Below are 25440 nucleotides of genomic sequence, written 5' to 3'. Positions count from 1 at the left end.
ATTTTTCTTTGATTTGTGCTTGCTCTGAGTGTGTTTCTGTAAACTTTACTGTTTACCTGCTGTTTTCTGTAAGTACCTACACATATAAACTTAGTCACTCTGCTTAAGGATTATTTAGGTGTGTATTTGACAGTTATACCATACCTATTAGTTATATTTCAAAATTAAAAGCAAAAAAAAAAAGTCAATAAAATGCATTAGACTGTACAGGTTCAAGTGCCCAACAGTCCTTTCCTGAATGCCTTTCCTGAGGTTTGCACTGTGTCCTATTTATGTGTGACAATTTGATTTCCCTCGGATTGAGCTAGACATATGACAGCAATTATAAGCTGAAATAGTAAAATTCTCCAAAGTAGGTAACAAAGTTATGAATCAGTCATAAAGTGCACACACCAAAACTGTTTTCACTTTGTTAAATCCCTGCACGCTGACTAGGAAGTTTGGGTTGTTTGTATGCGCTGATCCAACCCTGAATTACACTATTATAATGACCACCTACACAATGAAAAAGGTTCCTGTGTGCTTATGTCTGTCTGCAGGCTAACAATCAATTAAAGGTACAGTAAGTGATGTTTGTGAGGTAACAGAATATTGTATTCATAATTAAAAATTGATTTATGGATTCTTGTAAACTAATTAAGAATTAATACATAAAAAATGCATAAGAGGTTGCCAGTTTTTGTATATATATATTTTTGTATATTATAAGGTTTTAAGAATGGACAGCTTTCACCTCGTGCTTGTATAGTTATTGCAACATCGTGTATATGAAATGTGTTTATGTTTTTTTATTTGTTTTATTATGTGTACTGGTTGTGTTGACTCTATAAAAACCAAATGCCTTCATATTATGGCATACTATGGTCCCTCATAATAACTGTCTACAACAAAAACATAAATAGCCTATTTGACATTAATAGATGTATGATCAATCCTCACACAATGTTTTGGAGAGCAGGGAGAGTGGGTTTTTAAAAAGAAAAAGAAAAAGAAAAAAAGATTTTACAACATTTGTTTTTTAAAATATCATATCCTGTCCAGTCATAATCATTCAAGTATAATAAACTGAAAGTGGAAATGTTACTGACACTGAAACAGTTGGTATTTATTACACCTACTTCTGTGTAATTAAAAAAAATCCTCCTAACTGCCATTTATACAGGGAGTGCAGAATTATTAGGCAAATGAGTATTTTGTCCACATCATCCTCTTCATGCATGTTGTCTTACTCCAAGCTGTATAGGCTCGAAAGCCTACTACCAATTAAGCATATTAGGTGATGTGCATCTCTGTAATGAGAAGGGGTGTGGTCTAATGACATCAACACCCTATATCAGGTGTGCATAATTATTAGGCAACGTCCTTTCCTTTGGCAAAATGGGTCAAAAGAAGGACTTGACAGGCTCAGAAAAGTCAAAAATAGTGAGATATCTTGCAGAGGGATGCAGCAGTCTCAAAATTGCAAAGCTTCTGAAGCGTGATCATCGAACAATCAAGCGTTTCATTCAAAATAGTCAACAGGGTCGCAAGAAGCGTGTGGAAAAACCAAGGCGCAAAATAACTGCCCATGAACTGAGAAAAGTCAAGCGTGCAGCTGCCAAGATGCCACTTGCCACCAGTTTGGCCATATTTCAGAGCTGCAACATCACTGGAGTGCCCAAAAGCACAAGGTGTGCAATACTCAGAGACATGGCCAAGGTAAGAAAGGCTGAAAGACGACCACCACTGAGCAAGACACACAAGCTGAAACGTCAAGACTGGGCCAAGAAATATCTCAAGACTGGTTTTTCTAAGGTTTTATGGACTGATGAAATGAGAGTGAGTCTTGATGGGCCAGATGGATGGGCCCGTGGCTGGATTGGTAAAGGGCAGAGAGCTCCAGTCCGACTCAGACGCCAGCAAGGTGGAGGTGGAGTACTGGTTTGGGCTGGTATCATCAAAGATGAGCTTGTGGGGCCTTTTCGGGTTGAGGATGGAGTCAAGCTCAACTCCCAGTCCTACTGCCAGTTTCTGGAAGACACCTTCTTCAAGTACAGGAAGAAGTCTGCATCCTTCAAGAAAAACATGATTTTCATGCAGGACAATGCTCCATCACACGCGTCCAAGTACTCCACAGCGTGGCTGGCAAGAAAGGGTATAAAAGAAGAAAAACTAATGACATGGCCACCTTGTTCACCTGATCTGAACCCCATTGAGAACCTATGGTCCATCATCAAATGTGAGATTTACAAGGAGGGAAAACAGTACACCTCTCTGAACAGTGTCTGGGAGGCTGTGGTTGCTGCTGCACGCAATGTTGATGGTGAACAGATCAAAACACTGACAGAATCCATGGATGGCAGGCTTTTGAGTGTCCTTGCAAAGAAAGGTGGCTATATTGGTCGCTGATTTGTTTTTGTTTTGTTTTTGAATGTCAGAAATGTATATTTGTGAATGTGGAGATGTTATATTGGTTTCACTGGTATATATTTGTTTTTTGTTAAGTTGCCTAATAATTATGCACAGTAATAGTCACCTGCACACATAGATATCCCCCTAAAATAGCTAAAACTAAAAACAAACTAAAAACTACTTCCAAAAACATTCAGCTTTGATATTAATGAGTTTTTTTGGATTCATTGAGAATATGGTTGTTGTTCAATAATAACATTATTCCTCAAAAATACAACTTGCCTAATAATTCTGCACTCCCTATAATTGTATATATTAATTCAGTATTAATTAATACTTCTTTGATCACCAGTTAACCTAACATGTGTTTGTTTTTGGACCGTTGTACTTTGGAGAAGGTCAAACATGTAAACTCCGTAAAGACAGACCCCAGCCAGGATTTGAAGCAGGAACTTGCTGTGAGGAAGTAGTGCTAACCACTCTGCCACCATGCTGCCCTAATACACGTCTTGTATCTGCCAGGCAGCCTCTGACCTCTGTATGACCTCTTTTCCTTATGTGCATCATACATAATCGCTACTACATATACACAGAAACGACAGTTTACAGTTTCAAGTTTACATTTGTATTGTTACAATTGTTGAGAAATCAACAATTTCTCTTGATTTGATGCCCACTGGCACAATGATCTGAAATCCACCTGGATAGTTACAGATCAATTTAATTCAGAACAAACTCAGTGTTTAAAGGATTGTAGCTCCTGTACAACAGTATAAAATTTAGAGACATTTGTATTCTTTGTGTTTTTTAGCACTAAATGACACATTTTACTCCAGTCAATTTTACTTGAACATTGTGTGAGAGTTAAAAACTTTAACCCTCTAATGATAGATTTAATTGATAATTGTTTATTTTATCGCTGCATTGCCTATCACAGAGCATAATCATTAGTTTTCTTGCCCTTTAAATAACCGGCTGGTGGTCTGCTGCTGAGCCACGTATCGCCACGTTTGCGAGCATGCGCAGTGCCCAAACGTTAGTGTTCCGGGATAGGTCAGTGTACACAGTGTAAAAAATATATCATTGTGTACTCTCTTACGTGTCTATTATACTGAGCACAGTGAGAGGCGGCAGAGGGGTGTTTTGTGAAGAAAGAGAGGCTCTGAATACGGCACCGAGATGAACTTCTTCAGAGGAGTGATAAGTGGGCAGGCAGCCGGGCCGCAGCCGTCCGGAGCGGAGACGGTAGGAAAGCAGCTGGGCTAGCAGCGGCTAGCTTACGTTTCTCCGCTGTGCGCCGTACAAACTGAGAACAGGGGGATAGAGTTGTGTTTTTAAACTAGTTATTTTTTGCTCCGTCACATAACAAACACCTAAGAGAATGTGTGATGATACCTAAGATACCTTTCACTTGGCGAATAACTGACAGCGAGCTAGTTAGAGGGCTAATGAGCTAAGGTGGCTAATCTGTCAGGCAGCAGTGGGAGTGTGTGTAACCTGCTGTGAAGCCACAATGAATGGAGAAATCCATGAAAGACACGGACACCAAGGACCAGCCCGTTAGGACTGTCAGCTGTTTACACGTCAGCGTTTTGTTTTGATTAACTTTAATCTGTAAATCTACTAAACATATTAGTGCGATCTTGTAAAATGAGCTAGTGTATAACATAAAAATGGACCTCGTCGTGTACGTAGGGCGGCAGCGAACTATTTAGTATTGATTGCCTGCTAATCAATTGGTTTAAAAGCACCAAAAAAAATAACTGAATATTTTGTACTTTAGCTGATGACAGCCATGCATAGTGTTCCATGCAGGAATCTCCTGACACATTGCTGAAATTGCAGCAGACAGCCACATATAATCAGATCTTTGTATAGTGACTGCTCAGGGAGAAAGCTGTCACTCCTGAGAATGCACAAAACACTTGAACAGAAACCTTCTCAAATTCTGTTTTGTTTCTCCACCTTGTTACTGCTCTTTCTGTGTTTAGAGGTGTTAAATTAATTTACTGTTGACTTGTCGACATCCCATGCTGCAGTAAAACTTATCGGTTTTCCAAGAAAATGTGCATTTTTAGACCGCCTTTTGCTTTTGGAATAGGACCTGTATGAAAATGAAAGCAGTAAACCTCCCTACAATAAGTGCATCTGGTGGGCCTTTTTTGGGGGGTGGGTTGGGTCCACTTGTCCCCTTTGTCTCGTCAAATCAATACAAAGTTGTCACCTTCATCCCATGATGGGAGTGGTGTCTTCCAGGGTGACATGAAGGATTGCTGAATGGTTTGAGTATTAGAGCGATGCAAGTCATTTTCTGTGGCCTTTGCAATCAGCCAGATCTCATTTTAGACAGACAACTTAGACACTTTATCACACTGTCACAGTTGACTTTCATGGCAGTTTGCATTAAACATGTGTTGACTCATCATCTTAGTAATAAGAGCTAAGCAACTTGAGATGCAGGAAACATCGTGCATTCACACATGCGCCTTTTCATAAGTGATACGTAAATCTTACTGAAGTGACCAAGGTGCACATTAAGACACAAGCTGTCAGATGGTGTTGGATTAAAACAAAAGATTTCAAAACTTGAAAGGGTTCAGAAATACTAGTGTTTTTTCCTTTAAGTTGTCAGCTGTCTGTGTGTGCTAAATGTAATTATATACAGTATTTTGTTTTTTTTTTGTATTGTTTTTTTTTTTTTTTGCTTCTTCTCCTCACAACTCCACCACAGAACCCTTGGGACTTGGAAACCACAGCTCTTTAAAACATTCCAAAAATTCTGTCAATTTCAGAGACATAAAATTACAGAAATTATCAGCAAGCATGGCAATAATAGTTAAAAAATAATATGTCCGTTAACAGATCCAGAAGCTGTGCGATCGAGTTGCCTCCTCCACACTTCTAGAAGATCGGAGAGATGCTGTCCGTGCTCTTAAGTCCCTCTCCAAGGTAAAGTATAAGTAGAGAACTAAAAGGGCCTGAAGCTGTATGCAGTCAGTTGTTAGTTAAATGGATCCGAACTTGCCTTGGAAAATTGTAATTTCTTGAAGGTTTTAGTGAAACTATTTAAGAGAAGAGCTGTGAAACTTTGAGTTGAAATCACTGCACTAACATCATGTACATAAAGCAGTCTGCACATGTCTTCTGCTGTGTCTCACTGCAATAAACGTGCCATCCGTAGCCTTGGTTAAAAGTCTTGTTTGTCACATTCTACTGATTAAAATGAACTCATCTCTGACCTCCACCAAGTCACTTCTGTTCACTGACAGTTTTGCCATTAGCTGCACTGTCAACCATGAGTAATGAGTTTATCGAGCTTGAATAAGGGGTTTAAGAGGCACAGGGTTTCACGTTAACACACATGGGTGTTAGTCCTGGTCTGCTACACAGATAGATGTGCAGGTTTCCTGTATTTCACAAGAAATGCCACAGAAATCCAGAATGTTTCTAACTAAAATTCCTTTATTTTAGGTTCTGGTTGCATTACCGATCCTATGAGCATTTTTTTAAATGTTTTCTAGAAATATCGAATGGAAGTTGGAACACAGGCAATGGATCACTTGATTAACATACTACAGACTGACAGGTATGTTAATACTCATACTTGTAATGCTTGTGGATTACAGCTCAGTAAACATGCTAATGTTTGTCTCCCAAATGCAACAGATCTGACTCTGAAATCCTCGGCTATGCTTTGGATACGCTTTACAATGTCATCTGCAATGATGAGGAGGAAGAACAAGGTATTACACCCCACATCCTTAAAAAATGTGTAATTTAACTTGAATTCATAACTGGAAGATAAAACCTCTGATCTAAAGACATTTCTAACTATATTGAAATGAATTCCTCCTCATTGTGAGACTTCTGTAAATGGTTTGAACTGACTTAAAACCCATGTTTGTTTTGCATGTGTAAACGAGTTCAGTTCATGTTAAACATGGAAAGCTGTCAGTTTGCATTCCCTTCTTCTGTACACTGATGATGACTGCTTTATTTAAAGACTCTCGTCTCTCTCTTCTCTTCCATGTTTTAACCTACAGATGAATCAGAAGGTAAAACTCTTTGACTGTGCATGATGCCAACCCCTCTAACACCAACGGCACTTACGAATCACACAGTCCCCTTTGTTTGGTTATTGAAAAAGAGCGCATTTTAAATGTATTCCCTGCAAAGATTAAAATAAGCTGATAAATGAAAATGGTGTTGTCATGGCATGGGTTAACAAGTCTCTGTCAGCTGATGCTGGACTTGGAATGAATGCTAGCTTTTGGGTAAGGCGTTGAACTTGTCTTCCTCCCTGCACTCGCAGACGCAGTAGCCCCTCTCCCTGTCTCAGGGAAGCATAAGAATGTGTCTGTGCCTGGTCAGTACTCAAACTGTGCCTTTGTGCAGTAGCTTTAGTGCTAACTAGTTATAACTAACTTCACTAAAATTAGAGGGCACCAGAAAATAAACAGGAAGGCACTTTGGTGTTGACAAGAATGCTTCACTAATGTTTCATTACGCCCCATCTTCTGGCTGTTTTTTTTTTTTTTTCCCCCTCACATCACATTTTAATACCTCAGTAATTTTGCACTGTTGTTGTTGTTGTTGTTGTTATACCAATACTAATTATTGTACATGGGGGCAAAACTAGAGAGATTTCTATCTACCTGGCAGTAGTGATTTACTTTTTAGCTCTGATTTGGTTTCAATTGCCATCAGCAGCCTGTCTCTGTGTCTTTCTGCTGTCAGGTAGTATGCGTTGTGGTTTTTCAGAGCATTTTCATTAAACACAACAGCCAACTGGTGCTGAAAACTTTCTTTAGAGCAAAATAAACCAGTAAAGATGGACCAAGGGAACCAAAACAATAAGCTGCAAGAAGCTAAAGTGTTAAGCTATTGTCTGCAGGTGCTCCACCTTGAAATTTAATGTATATTAACTAACTAATTAATTAACTAAGATAAGTTTATCTCAGTTAACTAATGTTAATCAATGATCTCCATTGTTAGTGTTGCAGGAAGAATGAAAAATAGTTTAGCAGCTAAAATCTAAAATGTATAACATGGAGGAAAAAATAAATAAGTGTGTGTGGATGGATGGATGGATGGATGGATCAAAATGAAGTCAGAGCAGCATATAGCGACCTGCTCTACTACAGTTAAAAGTGGGAGTGAATCATGAGTTTTTCAGTCAGGAGGCATATATGAGGACCTGTGGGTAGAAGCTTTTATTGAGTCTGTTTGTGGCAATAGCTGTTTGCATAAAGTCATACCACTAAAAGTAGACAAGAACACTCTTTTTGTAATCTCGGTAATGGATCCTTAGCTGGGAAAAGCATCCATTTATTTTCAGTTCTTTGCTTTAAAGTGCTGCACTCATCCCTAATTAACTGTTTATCACTGTGGGCTTAGAATACACTTCCTTTGGCGGTAACCCTGCTGTCCTCTCCTGTGTGTAGCCTCTCTTGTCTTCCTGGTTTGTTCACATTTGTCACCCTGAGCGCGTCTCTCATTGTCATGGTACCTGTAAAGTCGCTCGTCATTGGTAATGGAAGTTATACATGTGAGCTTCACTGCTGTGTTGCTCAGGCTGATTTATATGAACAAACCAGCTGGGTCCACACACTTTCATGGATGACTCCTGAGACGGTGACTCATTTTCAATCTCGCTTCACAGATGAGAACGCACAGAAGCAGGCAGACGACCTCGGCCTCCAGTTTACAGACACGTTCGTCCAGGATCCTGAGCACGTAACCCTGCTCCTCACTCTGCTGGAGGTACAGAGTGGTTTTGATCCAGCAGCAGAAACTCTGTATTGTTAAATTTTTCCTGACCCCCATCTGATGCTTTTCTGCATTTTTAGGAGTTTGACTTTCATGTACGGTGGCCCGGAGTGAAGCTGCTAACTGCTCTGCTGAAGAACCAGGGTCCACAGATCCAGGGTATTATTCTGGTCAGCCCCATGGGTGAGTTTCTTCTCTCTGCATTATATCGAACTTTGTCACATCGGGAATTTATTGCTTTAACAGCAACATTTTTTGTTTCTGTTTACTCTCACAGGTGTTTCCAGATTGATGGACCTGCTGGCAGACTCCAGAGAAGTAATTCGCAATGATGTAAGCACACTTACGTTTTGTATTACACTGTATTTGAACCCCTTTGAAACAGAGTGTTGAGTAGAGGTCTGTTTGAGTCTGTGACATTTTGTTTTCTGCCACCATCAGGGCTTGTTGCTACTTCAACAGCTGACTAAAAGCAACGCTGCCATTCAGAAAATTGTGGCATTTGAGAATGCGTTTGAACGCCTCCTAGATATCATCACAGAAGAAGGCAGCAGCGATGGAGGTAAATTGATTTTTACACAGAATTGTTACTGAACAATACGATCCTACCTCTTTTCTCTAAACACAGTGGGGTTTTTTTGGTGGTTTTTTTGGCTTGTGATATGTCCTGACATCTGTCCTCTTTCTTGTGTGCAGGTATTGTGGTAGAGGATTGTCTGCTTCTTCTCCTCAACCTGCTAAAGAACAACAGCTCCAACCAGAACTTCTTTAAAGAAGGCTCCTACATCCAGAGAATGAAGCCCTGGTTCGAGGTTGGTGATGATAACTCTGGTTGGTCTGCACAAAAGGTCACAAACCTTCATCTCATGCTGCAGGTAATATATCTAATTGTTATCTTGATCTAAGTACTAATTAAAAACAGCTGAATATTATTTGTTAAAACTCTTAAATAACTGTTAAATAATGTTGTAATCCCAGCTGGTGCGAGTCATGGTGTCTCCAGTGAACTCTCCTGGAGCTACAGCCAGCTGTCAGAAGTCCATGTTCCAGTGTGGCCTACTGCAGCAGCTGTGCACCATCCTCATGGCCACTGGTGTCCCTGCAGACATCCTCACTGAGGTAATCACAACAACCCGCTCGTTAAGTCTGGGACCATTAGCCATTGAAGCATTCAAAAGATTCTTTAGTTCTCACAGCAAACAAGTGCTGAGGCATGTCTGAGAGGTTAAAACGTATCACATTCGAATTCAGAGAGGTCCTAACATTTATGTTTGTATGGTTTATACAGCAATGGCAGTGGAACCTAAACACATCAATTCAAATAGAATAGAATAAACCTTTATTATCCCACGGATGAGAAATTTCGGTGTTACAGAACTCTTACAGCAAGGGAAAATAAAATATAAAAGGAAGACCCAAGGTGGTCCTATAAACATAAGCAACCGAAGTTCGTATATACAGGTATGTACAGGTAACAATGTACAGAATATGTATAGAAAAATTGTACGGAGACATGTATAAAATGTACAGTAAACAAACAAGCTGGTGAGTAAGATGACCAAAAGAATGTTAAGCTGCATTATAGAGTCTGACAGCTGCTGGTAAGAATGTACCTGCGGTAGCGCTCCTTCCTACACTCTGGGTGTAAAAGTCTACTGCTGAACGAGTGCAGTCTCATGCAGGGACTGTCCGTGATGGATGTTACCTTAGACAACATCCTCCCCTCCCCAACTTGCTCGATGGACTTCAGCGGAGAATCCAGGACAGAGCTGGCCCTCCTGACCAGTTTGTTGCGGTTCCTCCTGTCCCTCTCTGCCATTCCACCACTCCAGCAGACCACAGCATAGAAAATAGCAGACGCCACCACAGTGTCGTAAAATTTCCTTAGGAGTGGCCTGTTCACCCCGAAGGATCTCAGCCGCCATAGCAGGTGGAGACGACTCTAGATCCTTTTGTAAAGTGCATTTGTGTTTGTGGGCCAGTCCAGTTTGTTGTTGAGGTGAACACCCAGGTATTTATACTCCTCCACTGTTTCAATGTCCAAACCCTGGATGTTCACTGGTGTAATAGGGGCTGGTTTTTTGCTGAAGTCAATCACCAGCTCCTTCGTCTTGCTGGCATTGATGCAAAGAGGTATTTGATGACCCCCTGTATTCCAGTTCATTTCCCTCCGACACCTGACCCACAATGGCGGTGTCGTCTGAGAACTTCTGGAGATAGCAAGTGTCCGTGTTATAACTGAAGTCCGCAGTGTACAGGGTTAAGAGGAAAGGGCCGAGTACTGTTCCTTGTGGGGACCCCGTGCTACAGACTACAACCTCAGACAGTAAGAGGTGTGGTCCAATACTTTCCTTCATGTCATGCATCAGCACAGCTGCATTTAGGACAAGGGTTTAAATTCTCCTGAAAAACATGTTATGTTTTGGGTCGGTCAGTAAAGTAAAGCGGCTGCGGGTGACTCATTGATAGACAAATGTAATCATATTGGAGGAAGAAAACCAAAAATTAAAATGACTTCGAACAAGAGCGCTGGGAGGATCCCATCCACAATGAGGATAGCAGTGGTGTGGCTTGAATTGTTTGCTGACAAATAGTTATTATCCTAAGATCAATGTCCACACTGAAATCTTGGTCGGCCAGACAGTGATTTATATTTTGTGTCTGGGATACTGTGAGACCAGAGACTTTAGGGTACACTGGGAGTGTCTAAAGCTTAAAGACATGCCTCTGTATGGGGCTAATTAAAATCTAGAAAGGTCCAGATTGACATTTGGGGAAAAAAAATGCATCAAATTAAAAAGATGGGAGCTTTGTGCATTGCAGGAGACACTTCGACATGGAAACTGGTTTGATATGTCATGATACTTAGAGTAACAAAGCTGAAAAAAGAGAATTTTTGTTGCTCAGCAGTGAGCTTATGCAGATTAATGATCGTGACTTTGATTTGGATGCTTTCTTTCAGACCATCAACACAGTTTCAGAGGTTATCAGAGGCTCTCAGGTCAACCAGGACTATTTTGCTTCTGTCAACGCTCCATCAAACCCACCAAGGTAAAAACACAACCAGTGGACTGACCTGTTAAATCGCCTTTATCCATCTAAATCCTATGGTGACCTCTCTTCTTCATGTCCCCACAGACCAGCCATTGTGGTGCTGCTCATGTCCATGGTGAACGAGAGACAACCATTTGTGCTTCGCTGTGCAGTCCTTTACTGTTTTCAGTGTTTCCTCTATAAAAACCAGAAAGGCCAGGGGGAGATAGTTGCTACACTGCTGCCCTCCACCATTGATGGTCAGTAACAGTTTCAGGTCCTATAAATAAATAACATGTGGTCTGTGCTTTTAGATGGTTCACACTGTTTTAAGTGCTTAATAGCTCACTTTTTTCTGCCTTTTAGCCAATTCCATCTCTGCAGGACAGCTGCTGTGTGGAGGCCTGTTCTCAGCAGACTCTCTTTCAAACTGGTGTGCTGCTGTGGCCTTAGCTCATGCCCTGCAGGACAACCTCACCCAGAAAGAGCAGCTGCTGAGGGTTCAGCTTGCCACCAGCCTGGGCAAGCCCCCTGTGTCTCTGCTGCAGCAGTGCACCAACATCCTTTCCCAGGTAGGGCAATGATGATACAGAGGAGCGTGCTGATAGGCTGTGTGTCTCCGTTTGCCATAGGTTTCTTAAAACAGCACTATTGTCGATCACAGTGAAGAGAACAGTGTCACATTATTGTGGTTTTGCAGGGTGATAAGATCGTCCGGCGGGTGAGTAAAGTGTACCTGTGTGTGAGTGTTTGGGTGGCACCTGTCTGTGTTATGTTTTTGGCTTGGCAGTTGTAGTAGGGGTCTTGTTGGCCCACTTGTTGGGGGATCTTGCTTCCTTATAACTCTTTACTACCCGATCTTTGTCCCTAACTGAAAGCTTTGACCCAGCGCTTCCTCATTAGGGTGACACACAAGTGAACTCCTCCTCACACACCTGTAAGATGTGGTTGCTGTCAGTGTTTTCACCAGGGGCTTGTGGGGAAGTACACAAGTGGACACCCGAGAGGTTCAGAGAAAAGGGACACATTGGCTGTTTTTAATTGTTTATCTCTGGTGCTATCATCCTGACACCTACTTTAAACTTTGAACTTTGTTTGCTGTGCTGCAAGCCCTTATCTGTTTGTTCAGGAAGTGAGTACTGCAGCAACTTTTGGGCCTTCTCCTGTTCAAGTGAGTGACTGTCACTGCTTTTTGTCCTGCATGGCGCACAGCAAAACTGGCAGATGATTTATAGGACTGTGTATGATTTTTATGTCTTCCTTTGGGTTCAGATATTTCTGAACTGGAAATCCCAAATAATGGGATCAAAGAGGCCTTGTAAAACATAACCTTGGTACCAAAACAGATTTAAAAACTAACTTCATGCTGCTGAAAGGCTCCAAATTACTGCTGGTACTTATCTGTTGTGAAACAACTTGATAAAGATAAACGTACTTTGAGCTCCTATTGCTTGAGGCCTGAGGTTGGTCTTTGGATACTCACAACCTCTAAGCCTTGATGGTGTGCTCAAGTTTCCTACCAAGAGCTTGACGGTCACCTCCTGTAAAAGAGGAAGTGAAATCATTTCATGTTTCAGAATTATTATCACTAATGAAAACCCTCAGCGTGGTTAGGTAGTTTGTGCAAGAGCCACATTGTTATGTGTCTGCGACGGACATTTGCATCCAACCTCCATTACCTGATATCCAGCCTGACGAACATGTGAAAACTGTTCAACTAAGGCAGCTGGTATGAGCATGTGCTGTCTGGTGGGCCCTGGTGCTCCGTTTAAAAACTGTAGAGGGCACTCCTGCAGGTTTGCTTTCCCATTTTAGTGTTATTCAAGTATCTCAGGATCTTGTTCATAAGTGTGGGTGAGATGGAACCACAAATCCAGGATTGTGCTCAAGTGTAAAGTGGCTAAGGCTTCAGTCACTCAGGCTTGAAGGCCATCATCGACTAACCTAATTGCTTGCTGACAAGTTATAGTGGCATATTAGTGACCAAAGGAGGTTATCAGTACAGGACTGTTATGCTTCATCATGTAGACTTCTGCAGAAAATCTATGTCATAACTTACGAACCGGAAACCCCGTTGTAAACCTACACTGTAACCTTCCATGACAGCTGACGTGTACCTCCCGATAAATGTAACTACACATCGGATCAAGGCAGCTGATGTACCCAAACTACTCAGTGATGTGGAAGAGTGCAGCAAAGGGTTAAGAGGGTTTTCTGGTTACAACATAGATTTTGTGCAGGAGTCTAAATCAGTCTCTTCATGACTAGTTTGCCCTAATGTGCCTGTCAGCTGCTACTCACCAACCTATTGTGGAATAAGTATTTTTATTTTTATTTTTATTTTTTTTTTGGGGGGGGGGGGTTGTTGTCCTGGCTGGGGGGGTAACTGATTATTTTCTAGGATTATGGTAATGATGCTTTAGTAAACAATTTCACAGAAACACCCAGCAACAACTTGCCATCCAATTGACAAATAGACCTTTTTCCCTGGCAGCCAGTGGTTGCCGACTGCTTGCGTGGGGCGACCATTGTCTACTAAAATCTGCAAATGTGATTTGGATTCTAGGTAGCGAACAGATTTTTGTCACCGATTGTCTAGAACAGAATTAAGATCTCTGACAGTGGCTCATACTTGTGAAGAAGATGTCTTTGTGTCAGGCATATGCAGTGTGCAGCTTTGTGTTAAAAACACACATTCATACGAGCCACACCTCTTCTGACTTCCAGTCTCAGGCTGGCAGCAGTGCAGCCCATTAGACAGTTGTAACTGGATAGCTGTGCCTTGATGTGATGTGTTGTGTTGGTGGTTTCCTGGAAGAGATACAGAAGTGGAAATGTTTCCTCTAAGATTATTTTGTATTATGAAGCTGTGTCACACAGCATTTGCTTTACATAAGTCAATTTCAGCAATGTCTCAAGTGTTAATGGTCATCAGTGCCCCCCACACACATATGACGTCTTTGTAGAGACCAGGCCAATGTGTGCTCAGTTGACGCCTGTGGTGGTCATTGTCTTTTCTTTTGTTTTCCTCTTCATTTTATTTCTTTTGCATTGCGTCACATTTGGAGACAAAAGCTGAAAAGGTGATTTTTGTAAGTTTTTATAGTTTTGAATGCTGATTAGTTTTTATCCACACCTTCACTGCTTACTCAGAGAGCTCCTTTCTTAAAAGCATGTCGCGCGTTAAGTGTTAATGCACCTGTTGATTGGCAGTCTTAAGCCACAATTTAAACTTAACAGGTTTTTGCTCATCTCCGTACCGCGACACACTGTTGTTTTTCATCATCTCATGTTCCAACTCCATGAAAATCATCCTGTCTTCCTTTCAGTGATAGAGATGACATATCCACTCGCTGGCATCAGTTTCCCATAAATGTGCGCATTTGAGGGACGTTTTTTATAAAGAAGGAAAAAAGAAATCCACATTGAGCTCTTTTAATAATAATGAAACAATTTATGTCATTAAAAAAAAAAATCCTGAAAAGCACATTTAGCGGGGTTTGCTTTGCATGTGCTGACAGCTGGAAATGAGAAAGTTTCCGTTGCAGTTTCATAACACTTTGCAATCAATTATTTTCAAAGCAAACTGATTTTATTGTTGATCATGTAGTTATTTTATTTATTTACATTTTTTTTAGTAATTATCACAGGATTGCTTGCTCTGATAAATCTAACCTCAGTCTAAATATGTTAATGTTTTTGTTTTGACTGTCCTTATGATAACCTCATTAACCACTAATGTATGACATGTGTTGAAGGATTACTTTAACCATTTCCTTATTTTTATTGACCAGAAAAGGACATGCATTGTTTTAACTTCGCCATTTCCACTGATAGGGATGCTTAATTGTTGCTGTACCAGCAAATCCAATGCTTCTTTTTTAATGTAATTTACCATTTTAGAGCTAACATCTATACTCCGCTCATGCTCTGATGAAATGGCTGCTTACTAGATACGTTAATTGGTTAAGTAATCTGGATCCAACCTCTAAACTATTCCCAGTCACGTTTAAATGTGATGAGGATTCAGTCTGACTCTCTTTTCTGTGTTTTTTGTCGTGTAGCATCGTGTTTTTGTGTTTCTAAGTGTCACTGTAGTTCTACAGAAACACGTTGACTCTCCTTCTGTCTTGTTGTTTTTCTCTGCAGGGCAGTAAAGTGCAGACCAGGGTGGGCCTCCTCATGCTGCTGTGTACATGGATCAGCAACTGTCCGATTGCCGTTACGCACTTTCTGCACAATCAAGAAAATGTTCCTTTTGTATCCTTTTGTCAGTTTTACTACTTCATAGGGTTCTTAATGCCTCGTAAACAAGTTATTTATTATGCTTTTTTCTTTTATTCAGTTTGATTTTGTGTTTAGGTTAAAACCTCTCATTCAGTCTTACTTAAAATGTGCAGCTTTACTTGGATGAGTCCTTGACACTGACTCTTGTAGCTGACCGCTCAGATCTCAGAGAACCTGGGGGAGGACGAGAGGCTGGTGCAGGGCCTGTGTGCGCTGCTTCTCGGCATCTGCATCTATTATAACGACAACTCGCTGGAAAACTATACCAAGTAAATCTCTTTCACTCACTCAAACATGTGCATGCTATAATTAGGTTTACCTAACATTTTTGGTGACAGAACGACAACAATACTCAGTATACACACAAGTAAACACATTATTATGGTGATAAGTTAAAAAAATATAGATTACATGCATTTCACAAATCAGATTTTCATCATTTCAGCTGATATATATCCATCATTTGTGTATCTAAAGTGTTTAAATGAGAGGTACATTGTTTAAATGTGGTGTCTTTGTCCCCTGATTTGACAAATTTAAAACAAATAAAAATCTGTTTAATATTGTGACAAAGCTACTGTGCTCTCTCCTCTTCAGAGAGAAGCTAAAGCAGCTCATCGAGAAGCGGATCGGAAAGGAAAACTTTGTAGAGAAGCTGTGCTTCATCACCAAACATGAACTGTATTCGCGGGCGGCTCAGAAGCCGCAGCCCGTCTTCCCGTCTCCAGAGCAGATGTTGTTCGATCATGAGTTTACCAAGCTGGTCAAAGAACTGGAAGGTCAGTCCCGTCACATTCATCCTAACAAGAACAGTTTAAGAGAACTATTGCAGAGTTTCAGTTGGCCTAACGAGTTATGTTCTTCTCCCTACTTTTCCACAGGAGTGATAACCAAAGCAGTTCACAAGTCTAGCGAGGAGGAGAAGAAGGAAGAGGAGGTGAAGAAGACATTAGAGCAGCACGACAACATTGTGACTCAGTATAAAGAGCTGATCAGAGAGCAGGTAAATAACACAATTTTCATTTTGTTACATGTTGTGTTTGTTCAGTTTGATATACTCTCCTGCTGACAGATTGATTTTTGATCACATGATCCTCAGGACGCTCAGCTTCAGGAGCTGAAGGAGCAGGTGGCATGCATGACCTCCCAGAATGAACAGCTGCAGGCTACAATCACCCAGCAGCAGTCACAGATCCTGCAGCACAAAGACCAGTACAACATCCTCAAGCTGAAATTAGGTGGGTGCACCTCATCGGCTGTGTGTGTGTGGTGTGAATTTAGATACATAAAATATAGCGATTTAGTTCATTTAAAATACATTTTCTCATAATGAATGAGAAATGAGGGACTGACATGCAGGATTTTAATCCTATCAACCTCATTCCGGCGGGCACATTAAGCTTTTACTGCCCCCTTGCTCAGATAATAGAGCGACAGGGATGTGCAGCAACATCCCCAGATACTGTTTTATATCAAATTGTGCGAGACCGTCACGCACACAGCCACGTTTCATAGGAGCAATTTACTTTGTTTCATAAACAAAATGTTAAAATGAAATTTTGTAGCTCACAGACATGTAAAAGCTGAGTATCTCTAGCCTGTTACTTAGAATCAGAGTTCAGCCAGAACCTCGTAGATAGGAGACTGAAATTCAGAGGTTTATTCACAAATGGTGATGTAGCTGCTGCAGGACGGCGATTTAACTGCAAAATTATGCCCATGCTGGGTTCTGGGTACTCTGGATTTCTCCAGCGGTCCAAAGACATGCAGTTAGTGGGGTTAGGTTAACTGGTGATTATAAATTTCCCATAGGTGTGAATGTGAGTGTGCGAGTCTCTCTGTGTTAGCCCTGCGACAGACTGGTGACTCGTACAGAGTGTACCCTTCCTGTCGCCCTAAGGTACCTGGGAAAGACTCCCCCTGTGACCCTTACTTAGATAAGCTGAAGAGGGTGGATGGATGACATAGGCTCACCTACCCTGCTCTGATGTAGCTGACTTGTCCCATATTGCAGAGAGACTGACTTGAGCACAGAGTCAAATTGATTGCAAAGTGTTAGTAAGTGGTCTGTTGATAAATTAGATGACAGTTATTTCCAAACCTTTGTCAATCTGTCTAAGAATGTTTACAGTCAGTCCAAATTAGGCCATGATTGTTTGGAGACAGGCTGCTTTAACCTTTGGATTAACAGTGGTCACAATGGCCAGATAGTTGCTGCAACTACTAGCAGTTGGTTGCTAAATGCAAAGATTTCAATGCAGTCACCAGTAAACCACCAAGCTTCCCCCTCCTTCTACTCACGAGAAGGTTGCTATCCCATTTTTACTCCAGCGTGATTGAGCCTTAAATCAGCTCAGGATTGTAGATTTAGGGATAACATCAGCATCAGTATTGCTGTTGTTAACACTTAAACTGAGTGTTTGTGCTCTAACTTCAGCTAAAGAGAACCAGGGTCAGTCCAACAGCCAGGGAGACGGCTCTCAGGTGAACGGGCTGCAGACAGAAGAGCTGACCCAGCTCAGAGAGGAGGTGGAGGAGCTCCGCAAACAGCACTCGCTACTTCAAACACAACTTGGTGACAAAGATGCTCTCATCAGCAGCCTGGTTAGTATCTTTTTTTCTTTTCTTTTTAAGTCTGTGTGTACTGGCATTGTTGTTCTGGGGGCTGATTCCAGAGAAATGTTTTAAAGCTGTTTTGATGCGTTTGTTGGTGTAAAACAACTGTAGGCAAAATAGTCCTCCAAACAGCTGACTGACACACGGGGAGCAATGTGGACTCTATACAACCACCAGAGATTAATCAATTGATTTGGACTGATACATTGCTTTCTATGTCTTATTTTAGAATTAACACTTATTATATCATTATAATGTTTAAACCACACCTGTAGAATAAATTAGAAGACGAAGATCAACCAGAAAACACTACTGCAACTATAAACATGCAATCCAAATCCAAAGACACAAAGAAACCTTTACGTTTAAACTTTGACATATCTGGATATGGGAGCTTCTAAAAACTGCTTCATGTCTGTATTTGGGTTAATCACATAGTTACATATTGTATCTGGAGTGAAAGTGACTGCATAATGTTTTAACTCTGTGTAACTGTAGAAATCAGGAGCTGCACAGACAGCAGAGGGTCCAGCAGGAGGATCAGACGACACAGAGCTGCTCCAGGTGGGATTCATCACTTCACACCTGTCCCTGCTTTTCCTTTGAACCCCCGTTTGCTAAAAATGTTTCAAAAGGTTAAGCGCATGAGGCAAATGCTTGTTTTGTCACTAAATAAGTGTTCGAATTACTCTTGTGACTAACAGAGAGGTAAATCTTTAAGTGTACCGTTTTATTTTCACTTTTATTGACATAAATATTCAAGATGATTTATGATGTTTACATGTATGCAAGAGGGTGTGACTCAAGCCTGAAGAACCTCTCAGGAAGTGCAGCGCTACAGCTTGCTGTAGAGTATTAGTGGTTTTAGGACAGGATGGACTTCTGGGACACAGACTTTGTACTCGGATTACCTTATTTTCTCTCACAATAAGAATTATATATGTCACCAGAGTTAACCTGGAGGCATTAATCAGATCGGGTGTTAGTATTTTGTACATGTGCTGAATGTGTGCTGTGTTGCAGGAACTGGAGGCTTTAAGAAGTCAAGTTCAGTCCCAGTCAACAGAAATCGGCCAGCTGAAGATGGAGAGACAAGACCTGCTCAGAAGAGCTGAAGTCGGGGTAAAAATCATGAGAAGATCAATTTGACATAGATTTGCTGAAGTTGTTTAAAACTAATGAACCTTTCTCTGGCTTCTCTCAGTGCTCTGACACACTCCCCTCTAGTGACAGCTCATTAGATGCTGCAAAGATGGCTGAACTGGAGAGCAGGCTGGGAGCGCAGACGTCTGAGATGGAGAGACTAAAGGTGCGTGAGAATATGTGATCCTCTAAATCACTTGACCCTCATTTACCGTAATGTTTTTATACTGCATTCAGCTTGGACTTCTCATATATTAACTCCCTCTCTCCCGTCTCCTTCCTCTCCCTCTGCGGCTCAGGCAGAGGTAAAGAACCTGTCGGAGAGCCGGGCGGAGCTGGAGAAGCGGCTGGATTCAACTACGAGCACGGTGGCCATCCTGCAGACGGAGAAGGAGAAGCTGCAAACTGACGTCCAGGAGTCCAAGAAGGAGCAGGATGACCTGCTGATGTTGTTGGCAGACCAAGACCAGAAGATCACCAACCTGAAGAAGAGACTGAAAGAGCTGGGAGAGACGGTAGGAAAGCTATTTCTAAAATCACCAGTATAAAATGTATAGTTTTCACTGCCAATCTGCCTCGTTTATCCAAACATAAGGAACAAATTAGTTCAGCCCACTAAAATTCAACAGTAGAAATTATGAAATATCTAATAGCCTCACATTTAAATAATATGAATATTTTTGTTAATTTTAGGAATATTTTGTTAACGGGACACCCAGCAGATTTTGGGACTGATTACTTCCCTGCATTAGTATTGTCATACAGGAAAATGGGTGTCACAGAGAAAATGAACATCCACATGAGGTGGAGCTGCTGTTTCAGCCTTTTACCTCTAGTTTTGTTCTCAGGCTAGTAAAACACGCAGCCCCAACAACCTCCAGCAGTAAGGTTGAGAATTTTCTTTAAAAGTTTTGAGTGAGAGGAGAGAAAGATGACCAGTAACATCCAGCAGAGATCCCAGGTCAGTTTGGTTCACCAGGTCCCCTCAGGTAGCCGTAGGCTCTTGGAAGTCTTTATGCCTACGCCTTCTTATGCCAAAAGAAAATTGTCTGACAATTTGAATTGAACTGACAATGAGCCACGAGACTTTTGCAAGTTTGCACTTTGATGAATATTCTCCAGAGGACGATCTTAAAACAGAACAAACATCAGGGTAACACTGCTTGTTTCTAACATCCTGTATCACAGACATTAAATTAGCACAGTGTTGTTATTGAAACTATGACATATCTCATGATATTGATGTGGCTCTATGACAGTTGGTGTAAAATTGATTTGATTGCAGTTTTTAAAATAGCTTAAATATGTTTTTCAGTTGTGAGAGTTTTGATTAGATAGCCAGTTATGGAGGATTTGAAAGTGCTGGAGAAGAAAAAGTTGGATTAAGTATAAAATTTCAAACTGTCCCTTGTTTTTTTTGTTTTGTTTTTTTTGTCCCAGTGTAGTATGTATGTAGTCTGATCTAAACTTTCCCCAGATTATTCAGTCTGATCTAAATAAATGAACAGTGAGTTGATTCTGATTAGCGAGGATTCAAAATAAAAACGACCACACTGCAGCCTCAGTCACACATGCCGAGACAGCGGTAACTAAAATGTCTATTCACCGACTGGTTGGCTAGTGGTTTCTGGCTGTCACCAAGTGAAAATGGCTGCAAAGAGGGTGCTGCAGTCTTCTTATGATTGATTTTCGTTGCAAGCAGGTTGCAGTAGCCCACAGTTTGCATGCAAGGAATTCATGAGTGTTTGTAGGTTACACACAAACTACGGGTGACCACCGCAATCTGTGGTGCAGCACTGGTTAACTTTATGCACCTGTTGTTGTTTTCTTGTTTTTTTTTTTCCCCCCCACTATCAACTGTGAGCAACCTACAGCAACCGCTCACCAACTGGTTGGAGACTACAGGTTGTCTCCAGTGACCTGTGTCTGCTTTGTGGTCTCAAAGCCTGTGTGATTGTGGCCTATAGGGGTTGGAATTGACTCTTTTTAGTCATTCATCTTATTTTTCATTGCCAAACAAACAAAAAAAAAACCCAGCAAGATTTTAGTGTCTAGTCTTGAACTAAGTATCATTAAAGCTTGTTTGCTGTCGTGGTAGCTTTAGCAGTGAGTAATTATTTAATAGTTACAGAGGAATAGATGCAAACACGTAAGTGCGAACCACTCAGTTCTGTTTCGTCTGTCTGCTTTAGTTAGACTGTGACCCTTTCCTTGCAGGTGGAAGATGAAGATGACCTCGACACCAGGGACCAGACAGATGACGATGATGAGGAGGATGAAGATGAGGACTAGAGAAAATCAGTGAAAGGAGAAAAAGGAGAGAAAAGACTCTGCAGAAACGCACCTGAGAAACTGAGTAGGACTAAAATATGGAAGCAGTTTCTCGTCCGGGCTGCCATGCTGTCTTCTTCTTTACTCCAACACATGTATGCGTTAGTTTTTGGACATTTTTAGTTCAAGATGACGATGTTCTTTCCAAAAACTCAATTTTCAGCGACAGCTGAGAGGTTTAAATATGTCAGTGTATTCATCTCTGCTGCATTCACCATCAGTTTGTGATGGATTTTATTAGTTGTTTTGTTTTTCTAATGTACTGTCACATAGTTCCTAATCACAGAAAAACCCTTAAGTTAAATTTAACACATCTGGAGAATTTGCAGAAGTGGATTTAAAATGTGTCACAATGCATTCTCATTTTCCCCATCCTGCACTGCTGCCCTCACCAGTACAAGCACCTGCAGCATTGGCGTCACCTGCACTTCGCCCCCCGATCAGTTCGAGTTCAGCGTCACAGTTGTTCCATTTCACCGACTGCTCTGCAATATGCTGCAAAAACACTGATGGAAAAGATGTAAAGAGACAAAAAAGACAAATATTTTTGCAACTTTTTGTCCAATACTGGCATCCAGCTTCTGTATGATATTGTGTAACTTATCACTTTAAGAGTGACATTGAAATGAATAAAGAATCTATCTATATGGAGGAATAATTGTAGATAAATTAAATTTTACTAAATCCACAATAAGACCTGGCTGTTAGGATTTTTTTTTTTTTAAATTCAAGTGTTTAAAAAAAAAATGTTCACGCTGAATGTTTTCATGCCAAATTAATAACACTAAATGATTAGTGTCTGTCACTAAAACCTGAAAAGGAGGCATGGCGGGACATCGTACATTTACTGAGAATAAACTATTGTACCCTCACGCGTCTTCTGCTAAACACTTTTCATTTCCCTTGGTGAAAAACTTGTGAATCGATAAAAGATGTGAAAGAGAGTTCAGAAGGATTTCTGATATGGAAACAGCTTAACAATGGGATGATGTGGGGGCGCCGTGCTGAAACTACAGGTGGACTATAAAATCTGCATCTTGGATGCTTCAAACATGTTCTCCTGATTCATGAAAGAAGGAACCACCATGTTTGTTGAATAAAAATAAATACAAATATAATATTTTGAAATGAAATGCTTTCTGAGTTTAGTTGCTTAGTTGAAATCCTGCCTGGCTTTGTGTGACTGGAGTAAAATTGATAATGAAAGCTTGGTGAAACTGCAAACTAAATTATAATAAAGCACACTATTAATAAACATAGTTGTGAAAAAAGTATCCACAATTATACAGTGCTGTGACTGAGTACACCCCATGACTCAGTTGAATTACTCACAGATATGTTTGCATGTACTGTTAGTGAATCAGGGAGTCGCTTCTTGTTTAATGCCATACATACAAAGCACCAAACTCTTAATGATACATAATGCTTTGTCATAACTGCATTTAATTAGGTTGAGGAAAATATTTTGGATTTCCAGTTACCTTGGAAACGTTAATAAACAAGCTTCACTTTAATGGCACACTCCTGTTGACATAAATCCACCATGACGCATGTTTATGATGACGTTTGTGGGAGAAGTTCACACTTGATGTTATTAAACTGTTGAAAACAGAATGGGACCTTAGCTACAGTCCCATGTTTTCACACAGCCCTGCTCAGTTAGCACACTATCAGCCAACAACCTTGGCTGATAGCCCTGCTCAGTTAGCACACTATCAGCCAACAACCTTGGCTGATAGTGACCCACACCTGTTTTCACACCTTTGAAAGCTGAGTTCAGTTTCACTAACCACACTCGGGCCTGATTACTGTCAGTCTTGCTGAATCAAGAAATCACTTAGATTAGGATTTTTCTGCCTTCAATACATTAAATCATAGTTTAGGAAGGAAGGAGGAAAATGCTTTTTCACAGCAATACACAAGGATTATTAAAATGTTAAAAGTCCTGCCTCTACAACAGTTGCTTGAAATATTAGAAATTGGTGCAAGCAGAGAAGTATTTGGAGAGTCACATGTCAGGGCTGATTTTCCTGAAACAAAGAACAACAAACTATAAAACAGGAAATTTAAAACTTGCTTGAAGCACATGCTGGTTAAAAGTAAGCCAATTAAGGCAGACGAAGCCATGACTGAGGTGCCATAGTGAAAGCAGCATGAATTACTCATGACTTTTATTTATTACTAGCTGACTGTTAATGACATGTATCAAAATTATTTTTTCTGTGTATTTAATATTTTACTTACCGATTATCTTTTTCTGTATAATATAATCATTTTAAAACATTAACATGTGTAAAGGTTATGATTGATACGGCTTCTGTAATAGCGCAGTTTCACCGCTCGGGGGCAATAAAAACCCTGAAATGAAAATGTGTGGCAGACCTGTTCACAACATGGCATCCATCCCTTTTTTCTTTCTTTCTGTTTCTTTAAATTTTCCATATAAGCAATTATAACTGATCTGGCTTTCAATTTCTCTCACCACTAGGCTTTAGAGATTGTTTAGCTTTTACCTTAACTTACATTAATCAACATCTGTGCAGTGTAACTGTTAGTAAGCAGAGTTTATATAATGTCCACATACACACACACTTAACATAAAGCATAAATGATCTATGCAAACACCGTGATATGGATCGTGCTTCACTGAGAGTAGAACAACACATCACCACACTGTGCTGACCACATTTCTGCAGCTGCTCTCGCTTCCAGACCCTGGGGCTAAACTGATGTGTGAGTTTTTATTGACAGCTCCTCTGTGTGATCCCTGCTGCCTGCCAGCTGTAGCACACAACACTGTACATGACACACTCAGCACGGTTTGCCTACACAGAAACCAGGCGCTCTGCTTCAGGTGTGCATGTCAATGACTTTTACACACACCACATCAGCAAAATGATCTGTGTAAAATTACAAAACGTGACAGAAAACACACAAACCACACACACACACATACAAATAAAGGATCTATGCAAATACAGCGATACTCAGCAGCAGCCAAACACAAGAGTAAACAAGGGCCAAAGCATATTGTTTTGATTTGGTTGTCAAACAATAAGAAACATAATTAAAATAGTACTAAGCATAACGTAAACTTAAACTGATTTTACAGAAACCACATGTTTATTTTTATGCTCTCAAATATACTGAACTGAGCTTCATTCATATGATAACCTGGCTGCTAAAAGGTGACACTGATGGTGATGGACTCTTAAAATAAATGTGCATTATCGATATGCTTTTCTACTTTTTCTGATGAATCAAACTGTAAACTGCAGTTAGGGATGAACACACAGGGTGCTGTTGCAACCAAGAGCAGACAGATTATAAATCAGGGATGTTAAACTTATTTTGATCTTATGTGTGCTGGACCGGTTAAAAATGCAATAAAAAATTAAAATTAAATAAATGTATATTAAAATTAATATAAGACAAAGAAGAGCAATTTCAACAGTACGCCTCAGTTTTCCTACATGATAAAGGAATGCTGTAGTAAGGTGTAAAACCTGTGAAACTACAGTAAAAGATAAAAATGTATGTCCTCCACATTTTCCAAAGCCGTGCAGTGGGCCGGATTAGAGTTTCCGAGGGGCCGACTCTGTTCCCCGGGCCCTATGTTTGACACCCCTGCTATAATTAAGATTTTATTTGATTTTACAGTGGGTGAATAGAGAGCAGCAGGTTAATGTAAATGGTTAATGCTTCCTCTGCTCTTGTGTGATTGATCGTGAAACTGCCATGTTGTGTGTGAATCTGTTAACATCGCTTGTTTGGCCTTCAGTCTACTCGGTGTTCATGATAATATTTATATATCTTTGCACTGATCGACCTGGATTTCCTCGCCCCTCCCAGCCTCCTCCCTCCTCTTCC

The 25440-nt window shown here is 40.6% G+C and overlaps 1 protein-coding gene across 2 annotated transcripts; it reads left to right on the top strand.

The window, feature by feature from the left end:
- The first annotated feature begins 3394 nt into the window (after positions 1-3394).
- uso1 (USO1 vesicle transport factor) lies at positions 3395-22703 on the top strand. Of its 2 annotated transcripts, XM_026171284.1 has the most exons (26): positions 3395-3636; positions 5254-5340; positions 5913-5977; positions 6058-6134; positions 6435-6446; positions 8054-8154; positions 8241-8343; positions 8438-8493; positions 8602-8722; positions 8857-9035; positions 9139-9279; positions 11123-11211; positions 11299-11453; positions 11560-11765; positions 11894-11914; positions 15343-15453; positions 15631-15749; positions 16078-16259; positions 16362-16483; positions 16580-16718; positions 17918-18084; positions 18595-18660; positions 19120-19218; positions 19301-19405; positions 19539-19754; positions 21457-22703. In XM_026171284.1, exons 1-26 carry the CDS (start codon positions 3571-3573, stop codon positions 21529-21531), a joined length of 2880 nt encoding a protein of 959 aa, XP_026027069.1. In that variant the 5' UTR covers positions 3395-3570; the 3' UTR covers positions 21532-22703. The 2 variants fall into 2 exon arrangements, with proteins under 2 accessions (XP_026027069.1, XP_026027070.1); XM_026171285.1 differs by lacking the exon at positions 11894-11914.
- Positions 22704-25440: the final 2737 nt, after the last annotated feature.

The sequence above is a fragment of the Astatotilapia calliptera genome, chromosome 6 (genome assembly GCF_900246225.1).
Source record: "Astatotilapia calliptera chromosome 6, fAstCal1.2, whole genome shotgun sequence".
Classification (NCBI taxonomy): Eukaryota; Metazoa; Chordata; class Actinopteri; order Cichliformes; family Cichlidae; genus Astatotilapia; species Astatotilapia calliptera.
The sequence above is the reverse complement of the archived record's forward strand: the minus strand, read 5'-3'. Positions and strand labels throughout refer to the sequence as shown.

Excerpts from the sequence above, each read along its gene's own strand:
- uso1 (XM_026171284.1), top strand. The coding sequence starts at position 3,571 with ATGAACTTCTTCAGAGGAGTGATAAGTGGGCAGGCAGCCGGGCCGCAG. Across the intron at positions 18,085-18,594 it reads ATGCTCTCATCAGCAGCCTG|AAATCAGGAGCTGCACAGAC; the intron begins GTTAGTATCTTT and ends GTGTAACTGTAG. Across the intron at positions 19,406-19,538 it reads CTGAGATGGAGAGACTAAAG|GCAGAGGTAAAGAACCTGTC; the intron begins GTGCGTGAGAAT and ends TCTGCGGCTCAG.